Source organism: Sorex araneus, chromosome X (assembly GCF_027595985.1).
Source record: "Sorex araneus isolate mSorAra2 chromosome X, mSorAra2.pri, whole genome shotgun sequence".
NCBI classification, from domain to species: domain Eukaryota; kingdom Metazoa; phylum Chordata; class Mammalia; order Eulipotyphla; family Soricidae; genus Sorex; species Sorex araneus.
This window is the reverse complement of record NC_073313.1, coordinates 213312744-213334631: the sequence shown is the minus strand read 5'-3', so window position 1 is coordinate 213334631 and position 21888 is coordinate 213312744. Positions and strand designations below refer to the sequence as shown.

General features: G+C 37.3%; 1 protein-coding gene across 5 annotated transcripts in view; it reads left to right on the top strand.

The window, feature by feature from the left end:
• Window positions 1-18989, top strand: part of ZNF385B (zinc finger protein 385B) — a 427342-nt gene extending 408353 nt beyond the window's left edge. For all 5 annotated transcript variants that reach the window (XM_055122074.1, XM_055122075.1, XM_055122076.1 and 2 more), the window contains 4 exons: window positions 13577-13822; window positions 15000-15178; window positions 15758-15859; window positions 17536-18989. In XM_055122074.1, coding sequence (XP_054978049.1) covers window positions 13577-13822; window positions 15000-15178; window positions 15758-15859; window positions 17536-17754 — 746 coding nt within the window. In that variant the 3' untranslated portion in view covers window positions 17755-18989. The remainder of the gene's footprint in view (window positions 1-13576; window positions 13823-14999; window positions 15179-15757; window positions 15860-17535) is intronic.
• The last annotated feature ends 2899 nt before the right edge of the window (window positions 18990-21888 follow it).

Below are 21888 nucleotides of genomic sequence, written 5' to 3'. Positions count from 1 at the left end.
ATTTCTCCATTGTTCAAGTCAAATGGCTGGAAAACTACATAAAATAGGAGAAAGCTGTTCATTAGATCTGAACTCGAGCAAACCAGCCCTCTTTTGTGCTCACTTGGAAAAGTGACACATTCGCTAATACCAGTGTCAGCTCATTGATACAGAAGATAGGCTGCCAGTTTCTACATAGAGATACTGAGATGTGCCACTCTTTTATCTGTATAAGATTGGGAGCTCCGGCTCTCCAACAAAGGAACACAAGAAACAATAATGCAGTGGCTGGGTGGTGCTCTGATAAACACACCAAGGACGCCTTTCATTAGACAAAACTCACAACATTGTGTAGCCCAATGGCCAAGACTTGTTTGGCCATCCTTCAAGTGGAAATAACAGTGGTATCATAAATCAGGATTGTAATCTGCAGACAATTATAGTAAGTGACCTGTATTGAGTGTATGAGATTAGTTACTTGACTTTCTTGAATTCGCAATTACTTGAAATAAATACTTTATTTATTTAGTGTATTTATTTATTTATTTAGTGTATACACAACAAGGACATACAGATTTTGACTCATTAAAAAGACGCATTAATTTATAGACAGTTTTTTTTGTGCTTCTAAGATTAGATTTAAGTCAAGATATAAAAATCCGACATAAACACAGTTAATTAGGAATTAGCATGCTCCACAGTGATCAACTACTCTAGAAGAGATAGGGCTTCTGGAAATTAATTGGAGACATGGTTACATGGCACTGGATGTGAAGAACTTGCCAGCACTGTATTAGTCCAGTGCAAAATATTTTAGCTCTCTGAGAATTTCAAACTAGCTTTCATTTCCATATCTGTCCTTGCATACTGATGTTTCTAGTGTTATCAGTGGAGGACTCTTATTATATGTTTGGCATCTGTGAAAAGGCATAGTCTCTAAAAATACTCATTAAGTTTCTTAAGTTTCACATTTAAGATTTAGATCAAATGATGTCCAGCCAAGTCCAATGACTAATAAAGAAGATCAGTGTTGTAAAATAAACCATCCTGTGTGTACTGTACTTAGTACTTTTGGGATTAGATCATGTTGAAATAATAAAGTTGGGGAAAACCTAATTAGGTGTCTATTAAACAGATATATTAGGTCAATTATAGGTCACCTGGTGTAAAACTTTTGTTCATTCAAGATTTGAGTTGGTCTTGAGTGTTATTATTAGTAAGACACACAAATCCTACTTAAAGTCATCTTCAGCATGGACATCTGTCGAACTGAAAAAAAATGGGAAAAATTTACACTGTGGGAATTAGTACTTAGAATAAAGAACATTATCATATAAAAATATTAACTATGCAAGTGTTGATAACTCAGGTGAACAGAACGTGCTATAATCTGTTACTGACTGCTTCCAACATCACCAAGAAGGGAATTGCTACTAGGCTACAAACCCCAGATGAATTTCCTAACAGAATGCCTACAGTTCCATTAGAAACCTTGCTAAAGAATAATAAGTTTAGCTGCAAAGGGAAATGAAAAATTGTCTATACTTTGGTGATATTTGATTTTTCACATGTGCTTCCAGATATTCTAGCAAGGTCTATACCTTCTGTTTAAGTTATAGAGCATTGCTAATAAAAGTTAATTAAATTCACATTTGTTCATTTTATTAAATGTCAAAATATTAGACCTAACCCAAAGGAATATATTACAGCTCTAACCTAATGCAACTCAAAAAGAGCAATTCTGATTTGAGGGGATAGGGGAGAGGGACATCTGACTGTGCTCATGGGCTACTCCTGGAGGACTCAGGGAATCATATGTGGTACCAGGGATCAAATCCTAGTAAGCTGCTTACGAGGTAAATGCCCTACACACTGTATTACTCCTCTCATCCATCAAAGAGATCCATTCTGAATAAAATAGTTTTAACACCAAAAAACTTTAAATATTTAATGCTCACTTGTACCTTTGGCAGCGATGACACAGTACTTTACTGAGTTAAGTAAGTAAAATGTATTTATCACACAAGAGATAAAATGTATTTATCTACTCTATCTATAGCCAGTTTTGATTTAGTTATTAACCATGAAATCTTCTTGTTTCTTGTTTATACTTGTGAGGATAGAAAGCACTGTGTGGAAGTGAACATTATTTATTTCAACAAATGTATTTCCCACCATAATTGTTTTTCTGTATACTGGACACTAAGATTAATTAAAGATAGAGTTACAAGATTCAAGAATATCTCTATTCTGGTAGTCATTTTAAATGCAAAAATAAATTGTAATTAATGTAAGGTTATGGCATTTATTGAAAGAGGATTATGAGAGCATTAAAAGGGAAGGAGGAAGTGGGCAAAGACTAGAAGTAGAAAGGACAACTAAAAATAAATATTTTTGATAAAAGTGCAAAATTTTTCAACAAATTGTTATAAATATAGTTTTAAGTTTATTATCTAGCAAAAAGGTCATAAACCATAACCAAGTACAGTTTATTTCCAGCATGCAAAAATGGCTCTTTCAATGTAATACACAATATTAACAAAAGGAAAGAAAAAACAGTATCAACAGAAATTAAAAAATAATTTTATAAAGTAATCACTCATGTGTGATTTAGAACTCAATAAAATTGGATAAAGGAACATATGTTAGCACAATAACCCAAAGTTAATACCTAAATAATGATAAAATAATAAAGTCTCCTTAAATTCAGGAGTAAACTAATTTAGTATGAAGTCTTAAAGAAAATTACAATAAAAATTAAAATTCAGACCAGAAGTTAAGTTGTCATTAATCGTAGATATTATAAATATCCTAAAAACTGTCACTGTCACTGTCATCCTGTTGCTCATTGATTTGCTCTAGCGGACACCAGTAATGTCTCTATTGTGAGATTTATTGTTACTGTTTTGGGCATATCCAGTACACCATGGGTAGCTTTCCAGGCTCTGCCGTGCGGGCGAGATACTCTCGATACTCTCAGTAGCTTGCTGGGGTCTCAGAGAGGGGCAGAAGAATCAAACCCGGGTTGGCCACGTACAAGGCAAACACCCTGCCTGCTCTGCTATTGCTCCAGCCCATCCTAAAAACAGTTCTAAAAATTTATTAGAGGTAGTTATTAGCAAAGAGACTGGTTAGAAAAATCAATTTAAGGGGTTGGAGCTATAGTACAGAGGGTGGGACATTTGACTTGCACGCGACCGACCTGGGTTTGATCCCTGCATCCCATGTGGTCCCCTGAGCACCGCTAGGAGTAATTCCTGAGTGCAGAGCCAGGATTGACCCCTGAGCACAGCTGGATGTAACCCAAAAAGAAAAAAAATCAATTTAAAACTCTTGCATTGCTATGTACATATAACGAATGATGAAAAAAGTAAGGAGACAATATAGTTTACCATTGCATCCAAAAGAATCAAATACCTAGGAATAAATTTAACAAAGTAGATAAAAGACCTATATAATAAAATGTACAAGGTACTGTAATCAAAAGATATATGCAAGACATTAATAGCTGGGAAAATATCCTACGTACATGGATGGGCAGAATTAGTCAAAATTTTCCCATTAAATTTTGAAATTTAGTCAAAATTTCTATGCTTACAAAAAGCTACATACTGAAACTAGAGAGATCCTATAGCAGGTAAGGTTATTGCTGGCATATGGCTGACTCAGGTTCAATCTCTGGTACCACACATGTTCTCCTGAGTACCACCAGGTGTGATCCCTGAGCACAGTCAGGAGTGAGCCCTGAATACTATCATGAATGCTCTACCTCTCTCTTCCACACAAAAAAGAGAAAAAAAAAGTAATATACAGATTTATTTCATTCCTAAACAAAATTCCAATGATATATTTTAAGGAAACAGAACCAAAATCTGTGAATATTTATATGGAATCTTATAAAAGACCTTAAACAATTAAGAAAATCCTGAGAAGAAAAAGAAAAAATGAAGGCATCATGTTGTTTTACTTTAAACTACACTATAAAATGTTGTTATTAAAATTGTATGGCATTGGAATGAAAATTGACACAAATTAATTGAACAGAAACGAAGGCCCAGAATCCATCTCAATCATTTACTCATATTTAATTCATGACAAAAGACTGAAGATCATACAGTGGAGAAAGGGGTCTCTTTAACAGATGGTGTTGGGAGAACTGGGAAGTCACATGCAAAACACTAAGGTATGACTACTCTCTAACCTCATGTACAAAAATATATACAAAATGGATGAAAAGCCTAGATGTGAAACCTAAAGCCATAGAGTACATAAAAGGGACAATACGTAAAAATGTTTCATGAAAGTAGCTTTAGAAAAATTAGGGTGGACTTGACCTCAATAGCAAAGGGAAATGAAAGAAAATATAAACAATGGAGACTTCATTACCTTCAAACAGTTTTATAAAGCAAAAGAAAATACAAATAGAATAAAAATTGCTGAATATGAGAAAATAATTAGCGCATACTTCTATTAAGGGGTAAATATTCAAGGTATGTAAATAACTCATGAAACTTAAAAACACCACTACACAAAACACAAAAGTCCACAAAACACCACTATTTATCATTTGGAAAATGCACATCAGAACCACAATGAGATCTCACCTTGCACCAGTGAGAACAGACTATGAAAAAAAAAAGTGACAGTTACAAATGTTGGCAAGGGTAAGGAGAAATGGGAATCCTGGTACACTATTAGTAAAAATGTATATAGTACGCTGTAAAAATAGTATGGAGATTGCTTTGAAAAATAAAAATAGAAATTCTATATTTCTAATAACCTTCTCCGAAACATTGATCTGAAGGATTGTAAACACTAATTTGAAAAGGTATCTTCACCTGGTTTTTCTTTGCAGCATTATTCACAGTAGCCAAACTAAAGTCAACCTAATTGCCCACTGGCAGGCCAATTTCATTATGCTGTACCATATATACTCACTGGAATACTACTCTGCCATTAAGAAAAAAATTGTAGCATTTCTTAGGGAACAAAAAAATGGATGATTCTTGAGGTGAATTTACTAAGAAAAATAAATTAGGAAGTGGAAGTCAAGTACTATTTACTCATATATGTTTACTCATATTATTTCTATGCTTGATAAAAATCCATGGTATTTAACAGAGGGAAAGAGGAACTGATACGAGGAACAAGTAAGGTGACTATTTGGTGGTGGTGCAGTATTGATTGCATACATATGAAGTGTAAAGTTAACACCCTGAAAACCCATATTGTAAGACAATAATAATAAAAAGAAATGTTTAAAGGCTAATTAGTGAATATTTATAAGATAACTAAAATTTCCCAATGAGAAAAGTGAGGGTATAGAGATAAGTAGGTGAGAGGACTAAATAGAAAGGTTTTTAGACTGACAATAGGAAGACTATCAAAAATATATGAGAATATTTATAAGAACATTCATAAGAGCCAAAACCCAAATACATTCCAAAGTTTATTATGAAAATAGGTCACTGAATTGTATAGCCATACAACAAATGTATGACTCTCCTGCCATTTCAAACAAAACCCTCTTCTAAGTGCAACAAAATGTTTAGATAAAACTCATAATTTTGAATGGAAGAAACTAGACTTAGAACACATATTAAACAATGCCATTTATATGAAATTTAAAAATAGGCAAAACCAATCTAGATAGGTAGAAGTTACTTTTAAAGAATCAGTTGAGTAGGTGCAAGGAGCCATTCTAAGATGACAAATACCTCACATCTCTATGTTTTATAGTTCAGCATATTACATCTTATACATATATCGTATGTTTGCACAAATATATATAATTATAGTAGTGTGCCTTATAATATGTTATATCTCAATAAAGGAAAAATTCAAAGGTGCAGATAGTAATAATAGCCTCATTAGAGTGTATGAGAAATAAATGAGATAATGCTTTTAGGTTCTTAACATAATGCTTGGTTTATAGTGAATATTCAATTAGTGTCAACTATTGATTTGTGATTATTATTGTTTCTCTCACTATTTCTGTAAGATGAAACGCCTGGAGCAGCCATTAAACCAATTTATTTGTTCTACATAAAAGCAAACTTTCCTAAACAGTGATTGAGCCTCTGAGTTCAACTTCTCATAACCATGCTTTAACCAATATAACCTTGTCAGTTGTGTATAAGGAGAAACTTGTTATGCTGTGCAGTTTATTTTAATGTAAAAAACCAATTTTTCAAAATGTATTCTGTTCAAGAATTTTGTTGTTTTATAGAATTATTCTTATAAAGTACTTAGAAACACATAATTAATGCTATGACAAGATATCAACACATTTAATAATAAAAGAAATGCAAATCAATTAGTGCAATTGTACCTTTCATCTGAGAGTCTGACCAAGAAAATAGATTAAACTGGTAAAAGTAGAGAGAACAATCTCTTGCAAAGGTCTAAGATAATTAATTGTAAAAACCATTGAGCAAGCAAGCTTGAAAATGTTTATGCTCCCATTCCAGAAATTGCTCTTCAGAATTGTTTCTTCCTTCGAAACCAAAGGAAGTTACCACCAAGTATGTAGAGATGACTATAAAAGATGTTTTTTATATAAATAGTTTTTTGAAGAAATTAATTTGTGGAAATATGTAATGATTGCTTATATATGTTTTTGACTCTAACGTTGTCATTCCTGAAAGTCATTTTCAGATATTAGCAAGTCTTGTCTCCCTTTTTAAAACTTTTTTTTTATTATTGAATTACCATGAGAAACAGTTACAAGGGGCTGGAGTGATAGCTCATCGGGTAGGGCGTTTGCCTTTCACTCGACCAACCCAGATTTGATTCCTGCATCCCTCTCGGAAAGCCCAGCAAGCTACTGAGAGTATCTAGCCACATGGCAGAGCCTGGCAAGCTACCCATGGTGTATTCAATATGCCAAAAACAGTAACAAGTCTCACAATGGAGATGTTACTGGTGCCCGCTCGAGCAAATCGATGAGCAACAGGATGACAGTGATACAGTGAATCAGTTACAAGCTTTCATGTTTAAGTTTCAATAATACAGTGATCAAACACCCATCCCTCTACCAGTGCACATTCTCCACCACCAATGTCCCAGTATACCCTCCCCTTTCCAACCCTCCCCCTGCCTCTATGGCAGACAGTTTCCCCCATACTCTCTCTCTACTTTTGGGCATTATGGAATACAGATACTGAGAGGTTATCATGTTTGGTCCTTTATCTACATTCAGCACACTTGAAACTGAAGGTCCTTGACCTCTTTCCTCCCAGCTCAGATTAGACCTTGGGAAGGGGCATAGTCTGCTTTTTGTTTCTTCTCCAATATATCGCTTTTAATTATTGCCTTTCCAATGATTAGTGAAAGGAGAAGAAATTAGAGGGTAAAGGGCAAACACTTTTGTATTTAATGACATCATTAGTGCCCACTACATGGCACATATATGAATACTATCTCTTACTCAAAGGCCATGTATAAAGTTAATTATGTGTTTCTTCCAATCTTTCCTCAACTCCTACCACAGAGGTCCTTTCTTAGCTTTTTTTTTTTGCCAGTGTCCTATTTTTCCTAAGTCTTTTCCATTCATATGCTAATAACATTGACTAATAACTTAAGTCTAGTCACCTTTCAAGATGTCCCCATGACCAGAGATAACATTCAACCTTCACCTGCCAAACTGAGATTGCAGGTTCTTTGACTTAGCGGCTTTCTTAGTTTTAGCCCTGTGTCTTTACAACTTTCCTTTCCCCTACTTCTCTTAGTGTGAGGGACAATCACCAGACCTGAAGATGTCTGACTAGGAAATAAAATATCAGTGTTTTTTTACATGTAATTCCAGCTTTACTATTTCTCTGAATTTAGAAGTTCCAAGAAGACCAGAAGCTCAATGCCAGTGAGTTCTCCAATTTTTATATAGCCTAGGGAGATAGGCAATAGGATGTAGATAATAAAATACATTTTACTATTTATTTTAAATACTACAGTTATGAGTCGAAAGATTTTGGGGAATGTTTTCTAACATGCTGATGTACTTAATGTAATGCTTACTGCTTTCAGTTTGAGGTTATATCTTTCATTCTATGGTGACAAAAGTTCTGTTTAATATCTTTTTAATAGCAATGAAAGTGCCAACTGGAAATAATTCAAATAGAAAAGATAAGTTGAATAAATTATAGTATATTCATGTAAGTAAATATTATTTGGTATTATAAATCATGATCTAATTATCTATGTATTGATCTGGAAAATAGATGATGTATTACTAAGTGACAAATGTTAGTTACAAAATAATATGCTTCTCTATTAATGTTTATGACTGTGGGAAAATAAATATGAAGTAATATATGCCAAAACAATTATTCAAAGTCAAGGATTGGCAAAGTACTACCTACAGGTTAAAAATAGTCTGCCATCTATCTTTATAAAGAAAGTTTAGCTGGATCACAACCATGCTGATATCTACTTTTCTGTAATAATAATTGAGTTGAATAGTTGCAACTGAGATAGTATGACCAATACTATGAACAATCTGATATTTTACCAAAAAAGAAAACAAAACTGCTGGCTTAGTTTAGATAAGTGTTTCTTAATCAGTGGTTATATGGCTCCCTGTGGGCTTCTAAGGATATCCTAAGGAGACCACCAGTGAAAATCATGTAAATGGGAGCTGGAGAGTAGGGGTTAGCATGGAACAAGACTGGAGGCCAAACTATAGGACAGAAAACAATGTCAGAAGCAGCCCTGGTTAGAAAAAGATTGAGAAATGCAAGTCTAGATTACTTAATCATAGATGACTGACTTTTCAAAATTGTTTTGTCTGACTATTTTCTATAAGGAGAAAGCTGTATAAAATTATATAAATTATGGACCTATTATAGAATCATTGGAACCTAGTTATAAAAATGTATTAGTAATATTAAACTAAGGTGGAATTTATAAGTGAAATCATAAAACTTTGATTGAAGCTTCCAGAGTTCTACTTCAAAATATGATTTATGTTGTATTTTTTTCTAAAATTAAGAACATATATCACTGTCACTGTCACTGTCATCCCGTTGATCATCGATTTGTTCGAGCAGGCACCAGTAACGTCTCTCATTGAGAGACTTATTGTTACTATTTTTGGCATATCCAGTACACACAGGTAGCTTGCCAGGCTCTGCCACAAGGGTTCGATACTCTCAGTAGCTTGCCAGGCTCTCCGAGAGGGGCGGAGGAATTGAACTCAGGTCGGCCGCGCGAAAGGCGAATGGCCAACCACTGTGCTATTGCTCCAGCCCATATATGATCATAATTTTTAAATTTACAAATAAAGATCAGTTCTAAACTTTTATTTCAGAATTTTGACATATTACTTTCATTTTAGTGTATTAGTCCTCTTAGAGCAATTGAGTAATGGTAGCACTGTAGCACTGTCCTCCCGTTGTTCATCGATTTGCTCGAGCGGGCACCAGTAACATCTCCATTTTGAGACTTGTTACTGTTTTTGGCATATCGAACATGCTACGGGTAGCTTGCAAGGCTCTGCCATGTGGGCGGAATACTCTTGGTAGCTTGCTGGGCTCTTCGAGTGGGACGGAGGAATCGAACCCAGGTAGGCTGTGTGCAAGGCAAACACCCTACCCGCTGTGCTATTGCTCCATCCCAATTGAGTAATATAGTGCTAAATTTAATAAATAAAGTTCATTTAAGTAAACTTTGGGGAATAAAAAAGAACAACAAATAAATATTGAAGACAATATCTTTTGCATTATCAACTAGATAGAAAAACAATTCCATGCAAGAGTTTTCCTAAATGGTTAGAGTTTTAGAAGATAAGTGAATCTATGTGGAACCTCCCAAAGAGGTTTTTTAAGAGCTAAACTCACTTGGATGCATAAATTATGAACATTTGTTACAAAGGGCAATTCTGATGTAGTAGAGTAAATTTTGCTTCAAAATCCTGTAGGATAAAACCTTAAAAAAGATGTTTGAGTAATCAGGAAATAATTAAGATAGTCAGAAGACCTGCTAATGAACATTAGGTGAGGGAATACTTGAAAATGGAATTCATATTAACTAGAATTCCAGATGACATGCATCTTTATTAAAAGAAACAGAAGTAAACAGTACATTAATTAAACTTTCAAATACACAAAATAAGGGACTTCTTTAATGCCAGTAAGGAAAGAATATAATGAAATTTGTTTTAAAATACCAAGCAATTAAAATGAGAAATATGTATTAACTTTTAAAAACTTATAAATTTACATATCCAGAAAGAATGTCAGAAATAAAATGTATTTATGCATCCATGACTTTCCTGATTTTAGAATATGTTATGTTTGGTTTGTGTTTTTGACTAGTTAATATTAATTCCATGAAAGAATTTCCCGAGTATCATAAAACTGTTTACACCTTTCCAAAGTCAAAATTTTTTCCTAATATTCTCAAAGATTTATACTCTGGATTAAATAGGAGGATTAAAATAAAAACATAGTTTATCTCACTTTTGGATCATGTAGAGCACTACATGCACCTTAGTATTTTGTAAAAAGGAAATGCTTCCCTTAGTATCTACTTTAATAGTTTTAACTCTGCCATCTGGTTCAGTCTACCAGTCTGGTTCAGTCTACTAGCATCTAGTAGCATCAGTCTAATAGCATCAGTCTAATAGCATCTCTTGTTAGACTGTTTGCCACTGTTTAATACGTAGCTATGAAGCATTCACTAGTAAACTGCAAGCTTTTCCTCCTGTTTTGACATCAAACCATTCATTTCTTACTTTCTTTCACCACTGGTCTATGCTTATCTAAACCTGACCTTCAAACCACCAGCAAAATGTCACTTCCTTTATGAAAAATATATTTCTTTTTCACCAAAAGAATCATTTCCTGCTCTATGCTTTTGTGCCTCTTACCAGCTTTTATCGTAAATGTGAGGTCTCTAGATGACTGTCTCATGTCCTTGGCAAGCCATTAGTTAAGTCAGTAGCTATTTTATTTACTACTTTCTTCAGTGCCTAGCACAGTTGCCCATTAGCAGATTGTTAATATGCATTTGGTAACTAATAATTGGCCTCCTTTAAAAAGATCAATGAAAGGAACCCTGTTTAACTTTTCACAAAGAAAAATACCTTTGTTTTATCTTCTCAATGCAACCCGAGTTAGATAACTGTCAAACGGTAGATATTTTAATTCAGGTAGATATTTTAATTCAGGCAAATATGCTTTAAAACTGAAGTTGAATTGTATATCAAAGCAACAGATATTTTCACCTATATAGGGGAGAGATGGGTAATGCCACACCCAACTGTGCTCAAGGCTTTCTACTGACTTTGTACTGAGGGATCACTACCAGCAGTGGTCTCTGTACCATATATGGTGCCGTAGTATCTAACCGGGTTCACATGCACTTACTCCCATACTCGCTCCAGCCCCTTCACCCCTTTAATAGTGATAGTGCCTTATGAAGTCCTCTCTTTGTGCAGTTAGAATAATAGATTGAATAGTGATCAGTGAGGGAAAACATCCTGCCCATCTGTGCCACACCGAGAATTTTATGACCTCAGTTTCCTCATTTAAAAAAAAATCATCATTTTGACCTTACCTATTTCATAAGATTGTTATGAGAAATAAAAAGTAAGTGATAGCACTTACACATATTATAAATAAAGCATACAGGAAAGATATATATATATATGGATATATATAAACTGTAAGAATAAGAAAATGAGTAGTGAGAATATTTAGATCAATTTTGTCTGAAGTATCTTATAAAATTTTTGCAACCAGGAAAGACTTTGGTATGGAGTAACTCCTTTCCATCACAAGAAACAGAGTAATTATATGGGGGCAAATTTTAAGATTTTGTTGTTGTTGCTTTGTGAATTTGTTAAAGTTGCAAATTCAATATGAGGAATCCTTATATATTAGTTTCAAGCCTAAAATAATTTTAACCTAATTTACATAATGACCATTATGGAAAGCTGGATATATTTCCCTCTCTTATGCTGTTAAAGTGGATATAGTAAAGATTCAAGGTCTTTATTTGAAGACTTTACTTATGCTGTTAAAGTGGATATAGTAAAGATTCAAGGTCTTTTCCATCATACTTAATGGTAACCTGAAATTGTAATAAACTTGCCAAAAAGTGAAAAATACATATTTTAGAACTCCAGGACAAAAATTAGAATGTGAGCATTCATTTATTCATAATACCACCAGACCTAGGGTCTATAGGTGGAATTCCCCACTGTGTCTAGCCTTGAATTGGTTGGCACAACACAGAAAGAGGTACGGAGAACAACTGCTGATCCCTGAGTCAATTAAGTGGAAATAAGAAGGCTTATCATTTTTGATGTATGTGCAAGCTTTTCTTTTCACTCCTATGCACAATGCTTTAGCAATTCCTTCTCATTTGATCATCTAGCCCATTGGTACACAGTTCCAAATTGGTCAGGCCAATTAAAAGATTTTTAACAGTAATTCCCTCTCTCTCTAGTGTGAGTTCAACAGCATACCTCTAAACAATTTCTATGAACACCATTTTTGCTAGGATTAAACATGTTACAGATCTTGCTATTCCCTATGGAGTTTTAGTATCTTTTTCCAGAGAGCCATTGAGCAGAGCCTATCTTTAATAACGAATGAGTCCTGATAATTCAGATTTTGTTTAAGTCATTCTGACCTCTCTGGCAGTCTGTATATATAGGCCTAGAGGATTATAAGCATTTAGTAGACACATTATCAAAATGCCAAGATATCTATAAATGATGTGGCTAATCTTCAAATTGTGTTTCTGCTTATTATCATTATTTAGACATAATTTAGATGATAAACTGATAAGCATTATGAGTGCTTACCATTAAAAAAGCAGCAACAGTTTTAAATAATTACCCAAACCAGCCCTGTTTGTTCCCTCTCCTCTACCCATCATCCCAAAGTTAACATTTTCTTTGTTAATGCTTAACTACTTGGTGCAATTGTTAAATTTTAAGTTTACATTTTTGACATAATTAAAATATGAATTGCCAAATGAAACTACCCTTGCTTTTTTGTTTGTTTGGTTTTGTTTTTTGGACCACTCATGATGATGCTCAGGCATCACTACTGGTGTTACTTAGGGACTATATGCAGTGCTGGAGATCAAATAGGACTAATGCCAAGGGAAGCATCTTACCTCTATACTATATCTCTGGCCCTCTAAGCTGTGATTGCTTAATGACATTTCATGCTCCCTTTGTACTAAGTCATCCTCTTGGAAGGTAGCTGATTTTCTTAAACACAAAAGATTTCCATGGAACCTATTTACAACCCAAGGATGTTAGACAAAAAGTTACCTGCTTCAGGTGGCAGAACTAAGTCATTTTTCATTAATTACTGTGATCTTGGGTGACCTGGTAATGAAAACTGATACTATGAAGTTCTGTTTCAGGCAAGCAGAATGAGCTAAAATCTGTGCTGGAATAATAATGGACTAGAAATCAAATTTCTATGTCGAGTTCCTTATTTTGGAGGGGAGAGGAATACCATCAGTGCTCACCTGACCATTCCTGGTGGGCTTATGGGACTATGAAGGGCCAGGGATTGAACCAGGTTAAGTCATGGATATATGTAACTTTAATACTATGTCTCTGTCTCTCTCGTAGAAGATAAAGGGAAGTTAAAAGTCAGCAACTCCAGTCAGCCATCCAGCTCTGAAAGCAGCTCATTTCTCCTCAAGCCTGGCACCACACCCTTGCCACCTGGAGCAGCCACTTCTCCTTCCAAGAGCACAAACGGAGCTTCTGGTTCTGTTTCTGAATCAGAAGAAGAAAAAGCCAAAAAATTACTTTATTGTTCACTATGCAAAGTGGCTGTGAACTCTCTGTCACAGCTAGAGGCACACAACACAGGTTAGCCTTTATCATTTGAATTTAAAGAATGTTTATAGCAAAGACCAACCTCTCCCATCAGAGTAGTGTCTCTTTTATTATTTTACCATTAGATTTGTTCTATGTCTTCTCTACTTTCTTGATTTAAAGGAGTGATTTTTTTTTTCTTTTTGGGTCACACCCGGCGATGCAAAGGGTTACTCCTGGCTAATGCACTCAGGAATTAACTCCTGGCAGTACCCAGGGTATCATATGGGTTGCTGGAAATCGAACCCGGGTCGGCCATATGCAAGGCAAACGCCCTACCCTCTGTGCTATCGCTCTAGCCCCCAGGAGTGATTTTTTTTTTTTATGGAAAACTCTTATTCTAATGGCTTTGGAAGTAACAAAAGCAGACTGAAGACAAAACTTGTGTTTTTTACTTCCTCAAAAACATCCAGTAGCCTCCAAGGTTATCATGATAACCAGACAGAGATGAATGAAAACCTCTGTGTATAAAGTTCATACATAGAGAAGAAATGACTAAATGTCTCAATAGAAAAATGTTGAAAACATATCACTGTATTACTGTCATCCTGTTGCTCATCAATTTGCTCAGCGGGCCCAGTAATGTCTCCATTGTGAGACTTGTTGTTACTATTTTTGGCATATCGAATATGCCACGGGTAGCTTGCCAGGCTCTGCCGTGCAGGCAAAATACTCTTGGTAGCTTGCCAGGCTCTCCAAGAAGGACGAAGAAATCGAACCCGGGTTGGCTGTGTGCAAGGCAAATGCCCTACCCACCCACTGTGCTATCACTCCAGAAAACCTATAAAAAAACCCTAAATAATATATATTTCAGCCATTAAAATATAATTATATGAAAATATACATGCCATTTGAGTTGTAAATTTTTTATTTTTTTAGTATATTGCCAAAAAGTGGGAAAAATATACTAAAATGAGAAGTGATTATCTGAGAGGTGAAAATATAGGCAATCATTATTTTCTTATGTTTTACTATTTTCCATTTTCTTTTGTGTATGCTCTTATGTTTTCCTACTCTTTTACAATTAAAATGTGTTAGATTTATGATCAGCATTAAAATGGTTATTTTTAAGAAAGCATTTGGGAAATTCAGTCTGAAGATAAGTTCCTCTGGGATTAAAGAAAACACAATTCTTAAATAGCTGTTTAGTATTTGTCTCTTTCTGTCCTAGGATCTAAACACAAGACTATGGTGGAAGCTCGTAACGGAGCTGGTCCCATTAAGTCCTATCCGAGACCTGGATCACGATTAAAGATGCAAAATGGCAGTAAGGGCTCAGGACTGCAGAACAAGACATTTCATTGTGAAATCTGTGATGTTCATGTCAATTCCGAAATTCAGCTCAAACAGGTAATACAACCTGAATTAGCAGTCTCTGCTACAAGGGTCTCCAGTTGACTATGCGAGTCCTCATCTATGTAATAGTTCTCAGTGTATTTACTGTTGCAGTTTACAAATCTTTATGGAATGCATTTAGCTAGGAGACAACACATAGAAAATATGGGAAAATGAAAGTTAGTGTCCAGTACTTGTGCACCTAATTACACTCTGTCGGTCTCCAGGCTAGGGACAGATGGACACAGCAGTCACCTGGAGTTTCCAGTTCAGCAAGAATTTCTTGAAAAATAAGTGAAATGTGCAGTCTGTCTTTTAGCCCAAAATCTGGTTAGGGAGAGAGGTTCATCATTCACTGTGGTAATAGCAGAAACAGTTGAATCAAGTGTTAGTTATAGAGAAAGAAAAGGGAAAGAGAGACCTTTACAATTAAGTTGGAGCGAGTCTTTGAGTGATGACTGTGCCTAAGCCACCTTGGAGCCATGAATCTAGAACCAGGTATGGAAAAACTGGCTGCCTCTATCCAGGAGATATTTTTTCACTTTGAATAACTGTCACATTTAAATTCCACTAATGTATCCAACTTTTTTTCAGCACATTTCTAGCCGAAGGCATAAGGATCGGGTTGCCGGGAAACCTCTGAAGCCGAAATACAGCCCTTACAACAAACTCCAGAGGAGCCCAAGCATTTTAGCAGTAAGTTCACCTCAACTGCTCATCTGTGCAGCAACCTTGCTAAGTAGAGCATGAACTGTAAGGAGTTACCAGGAACTAATTGATCCTGAAAGGGTTTGAATTTAGATAGTCCTGTAGAAGTTCTCCTAGGAACTGCTTAGCCCTGCTATAATACACCTTAAAGCAATCTTCCTCTCCTCTCTTCCCCCCCCACCCCATATTTTCTCATTCTTTCCTTTGCCCTCTCCTCCCATCTCTCAACCCCCATCCATCTCTGTCTATCTCTTTGTCTCTGTGTCTCTGTCTCTATCTCTCTGTCTCTCTCTCTCTGTCTCTCTCTCTCCCTCCACCCCCAAATACACGCATACTTTGTATGTACTTGTAGTATTTGCTCTCCATGTCTATCAGGCCTTTTGATAGTCATACTAATTTCTTTGCCCTATGTTCCTACTTGAGATATTTCCCAAGTCTTTGCAAATATACCAGGGACTTCAGTTGTGTCATATAAATACCCAGGTAGATGGATTCCTTAATTTCCCCGGGACCTGGCCTCATGTGCCATCTGTCTGAGTCTGAATCTGGGATTGGCCAAATGAGGGTGATGCTGAGATTACCTTCTAGTTTCTCCCAAGCCTCTTGTCTGTTGCAGAAAGCAGGTGTTAGCTGCATTAAACAAACCCAGCTTGCAAAGTACTCCTGATTGCAAAGGAGCAAAATTAAGGAATGAATGCTTACTTCACAGTGATATTTTACCCAGTGATTCTTTTAAATAGAGGAAGTTTTCCAAATAAACCTTTGGGCTGTTAGGGGAAAAAATGGTTATCAAAAGAAGGAAGAGGGCAAAGGAATGGGCAGATCTAAAGAAAGAGGCAAGTGTACAGTGAAGGACAGAACTGAACTTAGTGTAGTGCATGCATGTGCTGGTTTTTGGTGGTCCACACCTCAGTCTAATAGCTATTGCAGCTTATGTAATGTTCCAGTGCAGTGATACTAAAATGAACAAATCTAGCCCACTTAGAGTTATTCCAAGTGGAAGAACCAAGAAAAGTGGGAGAGATCACATTGTGGGTCTGGCTCCTGTCTTGCCTGTGGCCAACCCACTTTGATCCCTGGCATCATCCCATATGGTCCCCCTGAGCCCTCCGGGGCTGATTCCAGAGTGCCGAGTCATGGAGTTACCCCGAGCATCTCCAGACAGGCATGAAAACAAGAAACAAGAAAAAAAAAGAAGAAGAAGAAGAAGAAAAGAAAAAACACCATAGGCTGTAGTTACTTCATCTCTTCCTGGATCCTTAATGGTCTGAACCCATTACCTACCCCAGTGCCTGTTTTTAAGAGAGGATGGGAAGTGCGGTGTAGACCCTTAAAAATACAGACCAGCACTGCCCTCAGGACTGCCAGAGACTAATTTTTGTTAGAACTCTGTTGTTGAGACTGGAACCCCCCTGGGCATTGTTCTTTCTGAGCAGCAGGCTAAATGAGCTTCCAAGGCTCTCCTCCTCAGCGCCCAAGGGCACAGGCCCAGGGGGAAAGTTAAAACAAACCCAGCGACCAAGAGGTGCCCAGGGTCTCTGGGAACCCCGAGAGCCCTGGCTGGTCAAACGGGGTGGGGGGGCGCTCCTGGTGAAAGCAGACCGGTGGGAAGCTCTCCCTCAACGCCCCTCTCCACCCCTGCCCTGGTTTTCTCCCACCCTCAGGCTAAACTCGCCTTCCAGAAGGACATGATGAAGCCCCTGGCGCCCGCCTTCCTGTCGTCGCCCCTGGCGGCGGCGGCGGCCGTGTCGTCGGCGCTGTCCCTGCCGCCGCGCCCGTCCGCGTCGCTGCTGCAGGCCGCTGCCCTGCCCCCCGCGCTGCTCCGACCCGCGCACGGGCCCCTGCGCGCCGCGCCCGCCTCCATCCTCTTCGCGCCCTACTGACCGCCGCCGCCCGCCGCGCCTGCCGCCTGCGCCGGGACCGCCCGCCCGCCCCGAGCGCCCCCGCCGCCCCGGGACTCTCCGGTCCCTGGATGCCACCGAGCTTCCAGGGACGCTCTGCTCCGTTAGGGACCTGAGCAGCACCGGCTTGACCTCCCTCCCCCCCCCCACCCCCGCCCCTGCCCACTCCTGTCCAGTTCGTGACTCGGTTTCTTGCAACTGTATTGGTTCCCCCCCACCCCCCACCCCACCCCCAGAGCCACATGTAGACCATTCTCTGACTGTCTTTCCATGGGTGTGATCTGATGTAGGAACAATAGGGAATCTTTTTTTTCCTGCCAGACTTGAAAAACGGGTCTTCCTCTCTCACATGGCTGTAAATAACTGGAATCCAGCGGGCGACAATGGAGCATGGGACAAAACTAGCGGAGCGCAAGTGCTGACTTGTGACTGCCACCTTAGCCAACGGACCACCATGCTTTCTTTCTCTTGGGTGTCCTGTTGTTGACAGGGATTGTGTACTGTTCCAGACCCAAGTACTGTTGTTTCCTGTGTAGTACTAGATCTGTATCTCTCGTTGGAATTAAACCTTTTCAGTTGCTGTGTAAAACGTTAGGAAGCAAAGTAGCTTTGAATTTTTCTCTTTAAGAGAACAAAAGAGATAAAACGACGCCTTTTCTTTATTTCACATATTCTTTGGTGATATTTAAACGAAATAGAAAGCCATATAACGTAGCTATAATTATAATGTTTCCTATTTTTGTTTAACTTATTTTGTAGCTTCCTCACGAGTGTGAGTTGCTAAGCAAATGCATACAAACAGAAAAAAGAGCTTCCTAAATTGCATCTGTTTGCACCTCTTGTGCATCTGCAAGAAGACAATGAATCCATGTATTTCTACGTAATGACCTTCCTCATTTTTAACCTGTTTTCATTTGTAATGATGCTACATAATTCTGTGGCTCCCTAATGCAATAATGTACAGAAGATAAAAAAAATTTATAACTGAACAATCTGTCTTTCTGTTCTTGGAATATGTTGCAGGTCATGCCCCTATGCCCCCATTCTAAGCTGATATCAACAAGACTGTAGTGTTTGTGATATCAGGGGCAAGAGGTGCCATAAAAGAACAAAATAGAGTGAACTCTTTTAGAGCATCTATATCTGCAATCTGTAAATGGTAAAATGTCTGTGTATTTTTTTAAATGTACCTTTTCAATAAAAGTACAAAAAAATTTTAAAAATCTGTTTGTATTTCCAAAGTTATTTTCTCCTGAGACACCTCCAATTTTAAATCATCTGATGAAAGATTTTCAGTAGGTGCAAAGATTGCTTCTTACATATTTAGCATTTTCAGCTCTTATTTGCAGCATATTTATTTGTCATGTTTATTCATTAGTGTTCACAGCATCTGCATGAGGCCAGACTTTACTGCTGTTTTCCCTTTGAATCACTAAGAAGTTGGGCCAAAGTTGTGAGCATGGCTTCAACTCCTAGTAGCAGCCTGCTAAAAAAAATTAGGTTTTGTTTGTTTTTGTATTTTTTTAATGTTGCTGGAGTCTTTTAAATGCCTAGTTCATTTTTTTTATTTATTCATGTCTAGAGCATTTAAAATCTCTTTTTAGAGAATTTTGTTCACCCCTTCACCTTTTGAAATTAACTCAACCTTTTTCCCTTCCACAATGTTCTATTCTTGAATGTGAAAAACAATACATCACTGCTTATTCTGGTTATCTATTGATGCTTAACAAAGTACTCCGAGATTCAGGTGACTTAAAATAACCCCCATTTTATTAATACATCATGATTGAGGGAGGATAGAAGTTGAGGAAGGAGTGGGTTGTTCTTTGCCTCAGACAAAGAAGAGTAAAGGACCCTTACTGGTATTTACTGGTCAGTGGAGGGGTGAGGTGAGGAGGCGGATGGGGAGAGTAGGATAGGGAAGATGGTTTCGTTCATTGATCTCTGGATGGAGATGGCTGAAAGGCCGAAAAGCTGAGATCTACTGGAACAGTTTGCATGGGACCTACGGTGGACTTTCTAGCTTCTTGGACTCAGGTGCGACATGGACTCAGGTAGGACATGGTAACTCAGGGTTCCCAGAAAGAACATTTTAAGAAATAAAAGGCTTCTATAGAATAGTCCCAAAGCTCCCAGCCTGTCACTTCATGCTACATTTCTTTGATGAAGCAAGTCACATAATGCCAATTTGGGCACAGAATATTAGACTTCACTTTTGATTATTATTGAGGTATTACTGGAATATAATGTTATGTTAACTTAAAATGCACTATATCTTGATTACACAAGATCATATTAATGCTGCTTAGCATCAGTCACCATACACAGTTACCAAAAAATATTTTTGTGATGAATACTTTTAAGATCTGCCCTACAAGCAAGTTTCAGATATGCAATACATTATTATTTACTGCGATCACCATGCTGCATGCTGCGTCCTTGTGTTTTTATGACTAGAAGTTTACACCTTTTGATCCACCTCACCAGTGTCACCCACCCACCCACACTTTGTATCTGGCAACCACTAATTTTTTCTCTGCATGTATGAGTATTAGGTCCACTTTTGTGTCTAATTTCATGTATAAATTTGATCATATTATATTTGTCTTCCTTTGATATTGCAATTAGATTTTACATGTTGTCACAAAAAATAAGATCTTTCTCATATCTGAATAATATTCCATTGTATACTTGATTTCACCTTCCATTATGTAGATCAAAGAATGCTTGACTACTTTTAATTTATAATTTGGGAGGAGGTTTTACAAGCAGTGCTCAAGCGGTCTCAGAGCTCACTGTCCAAGATATTTGAGGATCATGCAGTACCAGAACTCAATTTTGGGGCCTCTGGATGCCAGACATGCATCCCAGCCTTTTGAGCTATCTTCCCAGTTCCTTGTGGTGGGGAATGGAAAATAATGCTAATACATATTCCAATAACCCCTACCTTAAGCCTAAATGAAGCCATCTTTTAATAAGGAGAATAATTTAGAAATAATTTATTTCTAAAAAATTAAGGTACAAGACTGGAGCAATAGCATAAAGGGTAGGACCTTTGCCTTTCATGCGGCCCACCCGGGTTCGATTCCTAGCATCCCGTATGGTCCCCCAAGCACCACCAGGAGTAACTCCTGAGTGCAGAGCCAGGAGGAACCCCTGTGCACCACCAGTGTGACCCAGAAAGCAAAAAAGTAAAAAAAAAAATTTAAGGCCCAGTGATAGTACTGTGATAAAAGCCAATCTATTTTCTCTGTCAAAGCATCTATTCAACTATCTGAAAATTATTGACTAATGTTCTTAGCCTATACTCAATTTAGTTTTAATTTATCAAAGTTTAAGTTTGACACTCAGATTTTCAGTTTTCTAATATGACTCATGTGTACTGTAATCCATATTTAGTTACAGCCAACCTTGATTAGATTTTCAGACATGACACGAAGGAAGATATCACATTCTAAAGGAAATATTGATATTTACATAGAACCAGCAATGTCTAATTAAATGTATAGAGTTTCTTGTTTTAAATGAATTACCCCAGAAGGCCAGAGAAGTACCTTCAGGGGCTGGAGCATATGTTTTGTGTACGAGAGGCCCCAGTTCAAGTCCCACAGCACATGATGTCTCAAGAACCCTGTGGAGCAGCTACTAAACACTCACATGTATATATCCCCTAAAAATAAAAAACCTAAGAAATGTTGTATCTCAGAGAATAGCTCGTACCTAAAATGTGTGCCTCCAAAAGAAGTCATGATTAGCTTCAAGCATGATTTATAAAACACCGTTAAATAAACACATTTTAGTAGCCACCTTAATTCTGTGGGCTGGAGCAATAGTACAGTGGGTAGGGTGTTTGCCTTGCACGCAGCTGACCTGAGTTCGATTCCTCCGTCCCTCTTGGAGAGCCTGGCAAGCAACTGAGAGTATCTTGCCCTTGAGGCAGAGCCTGGCAAGCTACCTATGGCATATTCGATATACCAAAAACAGTAACAAGTCTCACAATGGAGACTTTACTGGTGCCCACTTGAGCAAATCGATGAGCAACAGGATGACAGTGACAGTGACAGTGACCCTAATTCTAAAGGGTTAGAATGGATCATTCCTGAGGAGATTTGCAAA